At 43.9% G+C, this 4937-nt stretch overlaps 1 protein-coding gene across 1 annotated transcript; it reads left to right on the forward strand.

Annotated features, from left to right (window-relative positions):
* Positions 1-1367: 1367 nt before the first annotated feature.
* LOC131400446 (probable ATP-dependent RNA helicase DDX53) lies at positions 1368-3550 on the forward strand. The gene has a single exon (XM_058535174.1). It carries the CDS (start codon positions 1457-1459, stop codon positions 3371-3373), a length of 1917 nt encoding a protein of 638 aa, XP_058391157.1. The 5' UTR covers positions 1368-1456; the 3' UTR covers positions 3374-3550.
* The last annotated feature ends 1387 nt before the right edge of the window (positions 3551-4937 follow it).

Consider the following 4937-nt stretch of genomic DNA (forward strand, 5'->3'; position numbering starts at 1 on the left):
AGGGATAAATACAAAGCCTATATTTAGTTAAGCAGAGAAAAAAACAAAAGTCAACCACACTAAGGACAGGATGAGGAACTATGGACTTAAATGCCCCTCATGTTCCCGTGAGCAGCTATGTGTCTTAGGAGTTCATTGGTAGAATGGTCATGCTCAGTGAAGACGACATACTAGTAAAGGTTGGTTTTGGCAGATGCTTTTGTTTAGTTCTAGGTGCCACATCATAATAGGTCCTCAACGACCCATTCCCAAAGGAGATAAACCAGATTCGTGTGCATCTTGGAAAGCATGTCATATCAAGAAAGGTTACAGCAACTAGGAATGTTTCCCCTGATGAACAGAAACCTTCAAGGGATTTGACCCTGGCCCCGAAGTATACAGGGATACAAGGAGAATCAAACCTATTCTGTGCAACTTCAGGAGTCAGAGGAAGTATCTCAGGAAGCAAGGGTTGGCTCATTTTACTCCGACACCATCCTTGTAACCATTAAACTGCCTCATAATGGAATGGATACCCCTGAAGCAAAGTGAGCTCCTTGCCTCTGGGACTGTTTAAATGGAAGCTGGATGTCCCCCTGCCCAGACTGTTGCTACGGTGTCTTCTCCATGGCACCTAATCTCATGACTTCTATACAGACTTCCAGTGCAAGGCCCTCTGAATCTATGAAACCACTGGGAAGAAAAAAACATCAAGAGGCACTGGGAAAAGTGGCAAACTACTGAAAACACCCGCTAAGGTACCTTAGATGCCACTCTGCCTCTCTTCTAAACAGCATCCCTGAAATAATATCGAGAAACTGCCTGAACGACTGTCAGAGTTTAGCTGAAGAATCAGAGGCAGAATGCCATCCTTAAGTGTGCAGCTAAGAGACTTCTGACGGTATAATTGAAGTTACAGTAGAGGACGGGTAAGGGATGACTTTATCTAGACCAAGTATTGTTGTACCCCAAAAAGAAATCTATCTAAATAAATACACACACGAATAAGCTGACTTGTAAGAGTCCACTATGTTTTTCCACCTATGCAAATAATTGGCTTACAAAAAAGACCACGTGCAGAAGTTCAGGGCCCTTTTCAAGTCTACTCCCACGCTGAGCCAGAACTTGCTTGAGGCGAACGACTCAGGCACCTAGGACACAAAAGCTGAGGAAACACTCACCGCCAGGGTCCTGTAAGTGCCTCTAGGCTCCGCCCCTGAGAGTGAGTGTCGCTTTAAATGTCGCGTCAGAAGCGCTTGCTTACCTCACCCTAGTCCCGGTGCTGTGATTGGTCAGACCATCTAAGCCCCTCCCTGAGGCCACGTCAAACAAGAATGCCCTAGGTAACAGCCACAGAGCTACCTGATGGCGGTTGAGTCCCTTGGTCAAAGAGGCTGAAGAGAGAGAGGTCTCAGGGGATGTCTTCCCCGAACTCTAGGTAGGCAGAGGCCCTCACCAACCCTACCATTACGCAGCAATGGCCTGGGCCCCAGAGCGGAAGAGGGCAGAGCCTAGAGATGGCGGGGCCAGCCGGGATGGCAGGGCCGGCCGGGGCGGCTGGAGCGGCAGGGGCGGCCGGGGCGGCAGGGGCGGCAGGGGCGGCAGCGGCCCCTCCAGCTCCCTGGAGCCTAGGGCCTGCAGCTCCGGAGACCCACCCCTCTGCTTCAGATTAAAGAACAGTATGATTGGGGTGGTGATCGGTCGCGGTGGATCGAAAATAAAAGACATCCAGAGTGCGACAAGCACCAAAATACAGATCATAAAAGGTGATTCTGAAGCCGAGGTGAAAATTTTCGGCACCAGAGAAATGAAAGCTAAAGCCAAAGCAGCTATAGAAACTCTTGTTAAAAAGCAAGAAGCGAGGTGCGGTTCGGGATCCAGTGTCGATAATGCTGCGTCCCGACCCTCTGTTGCAAGAGGCGTCAGCACAGATAACGTTGCTAAAGTTCGGCCGCTGATAGATTGGGACCACGTGAGGGCGGAGGTTGTGGAGTGGGAAAAGAGGAAATGGGCGGATTTACCCCCAATTAAGAAACACTTCTACGTAGAATCCAAAGCAACAAGCTCATTATCTCAAGTGCAAGTAGACGCTTGGAGAAAGGAGAATTTCAACATCGTGTGTGACGACTTGAAAGATGGTGAAAAACGTCCCATCCCCAATCCAACCTGTACATTTGAAGATGCTTTCCAGCAATATCCCGAGCTTATGAAAAGCATCAAGAAAGCAGGGTTCCAAAAGCCAACGCCAATTCAGTCACAGGCGTGGCCGATTGTTCTACAAGGAATAGATCTCATAGGAGTTGCCCAAACTGGAACAGGCAAAACATTGTCCTATTTAATGCCTGGGTTTATTCACCTCCACTCGCAGCCAATCTCTCGAGGACAAAGAAATGGACCTGGCATGCTAGTCCTTACACCCACTAGGGAATTAGCTCTGCAGGTGGAAGCGGAATGTTCTAAGTATTCATATAAAGGTCTTAAAAGTGTTTGTATATATGGCGGTGGAAATAGGAAAGAACAAATCCAAGACATCACCAAAGGCGTGGACATCGTTATTGCAACTCCCGGACGACTGAATGATCTGCAAATGAATAAGTTTGTCAACCTAAGAAGCATAACCTACTTAGTCTTAGATGAAGCAGATAAAATGTTGGATCTGGGGTTTGAACACCAGATCATGAAGATTTTATTAGACGTGCGCCCAGACCGGCAGACTGTCATGACAAGTGCAACTTGGCCAGATAGCATTCGTCAACTTGCAAAATCTTATTTGAAAGAGCCTATGATTGTTTATGTTGGTACTCTGGATCTAGTTGCTGTAAATACGGTGAAGCAAAATATAATTGTCACCACAGAGGAAGAAAAACGATCTCTTATGCAAGAATTCCTACAGAGCCTGTCACCCAAAGACAAAGTCATCGTGTTTGTCAGCCGAAAACTTGTTGCAGATGACTTATCAAGCGATTTAAGCATCCAGGGCATACGGGTACAATCCCTGCATGGCAACAGAGAGCAGTGCGAACGGGAGCAGGCGTTAGAGGACTTTAGAAGCGGACAAGCGAAAATATTGATAGCTACCGACTTAGCATCCCGAGGTCTCGATGTTAACGATGTCACACACGTGTATAATTACGACTTCCCACGGAATATTGAAGAATACGTCCACAGAGTAGGGCGTACTGGAAGAGCAGGGAAGACTGGAGTAGCTGTTACCCTTATGACTCGAGATGATGGGAAGGTTGCCACGGAATTGATTCAGATTCTGAAAAGAGCCAATCAAAGTGTCCCAGAAGATCTTCTAACAATGGCAGAGCAATACAAGTCACGTAAAGAAAGAAACGACCCGGGAAAAAAATCAAGAAGGCCTCAAGGAAAAGCCAAGGACTTTCACTGATGTCTACATTGAAAAGTTGTGCCAGGCTACTGGAAGATTCAAGTTGTGTTCAAGATATGCAGCATTCAAGATACAGAAGGAAGTATTGGAAACATACTGGCAGTTAGAAGACGTGTGACCAATTCTTAAATAACACTGCTAAGCTTTCAACATTGTGTATGTTCCTTAATAAAATCAAAAGTGTTTTGAAACTGAGAGCGTGAGAGGCTATGTGGGAAAGAGTTAAATCTTGTGTGTTGGTTAAAGTCTAGGTTCTTTTGGAGCCTGCCATGTCCATCTGTGTCTTCTCTAAAAGACTTGGTAGAAGACAACAAGGATGCATTCCTTGCTTTAAGATAGTTGGACTGAATTGGATCGTAGTTTTCATTAAGCTTATCCCCTCAAAATATTCTATTTTCCCCCGGTGGTTGGTGCCACAGCAATCCCTAAAAATATCTCGACTATCATTCCCTAACTTTTTTAATTCCTTGGATAATAAATGCTAAATCTCCTAGAAGATTCCACAATTCTATTTTTTCCGATAGCTGGGATGTACAGAGCAGGGCGTCTGACTCACTGGGAGTCAGATACTCATACGAACTCTGTCATTAACCATTGGTTAAAAGTTCTGGGGAGGTCATTTGCCTTCTGTCGGCCTCACTTTCACCTCTAATAAGTTGGGGTGGTTATATTAAATAATTTTGGGGTCTCCTTAACCTCTAAGTTCTATAATAGCATACCCAAGGGGCAGAGATCAGCCTTATGTGAACACTTTATTTTCTCATGCAGGGAAAATTCACATCCCTGTATAACGACTTGAACAATGAACCCCTTTTTAATGACCGGAAGTGAGCATTCTGCAGTTTATTGACTTTTGTAAAATGATACTCAAGTTGTCTTTATTTTCTTTTCATCCTATTTTATCTTTCAATTTGTCTTGAAAAGGTCAAAACTACTTATACACATAACAGGGAAAATTAACATGAAAGAAAAATACATCACAACTGGGAAAAACATTAAAAACTCAATCAAATGATTCTTTTGCCATAGGAACCAATTTTATTAAAACTCCTAATTTATATTTCTCTCTCTTATGTTTTATTTAGAAGCAACGTGCATCTTCTTGCATTGCAAGAAGGAATCCTCACAATGATGTTAAATTTGAAGATTCAGTGTTTTTGAGAACATTAGAATTAGTCAAGCCTTAAATTTCTGGCAACACAAAAAAATTAATGCAACAATATTTTTCCCAGCATGCTTCAACTGTGACCACAACAAATCAGTCAGAAATTAAGTGAAATAACGAGGGAAACACTCTAGGCATTTGAGGCTTAAAGTCTGGCTGTAAAAGCTCTTTCTATAGGCCCCCAACCCTCTTGATAAAATTAATAACAATGGTTAACATTTTCGAGTGCCCGATATATACACCAGGTGCTTTATCCTATAATCTATAATCTTGGTCAAAAACCCCCTCAGAAGGTAATCTTACCCCTATTTTGCAGAAGGTGAAACCAGGTCATGGAACTGACTTGCCTAAGGTTACTAAATCTGGTTAGAGAGGAATTGAGGGATATTTTAACTCAAG

This window comes from Diceros bicornis, chromosome X (assembly GCF_020826845.1).
Source record: "Diceros bicornis minor isolate mBicDic1 chromosome X, mDicBic1.mat.cur, whole genome shotgun sequence".
Lineage (NCBI taxonomy): Eukaryota > Metazoa > Chordata > Mammalia > Perissodactyla > Rhinocerotidae > Diceros > Diceros bicornis.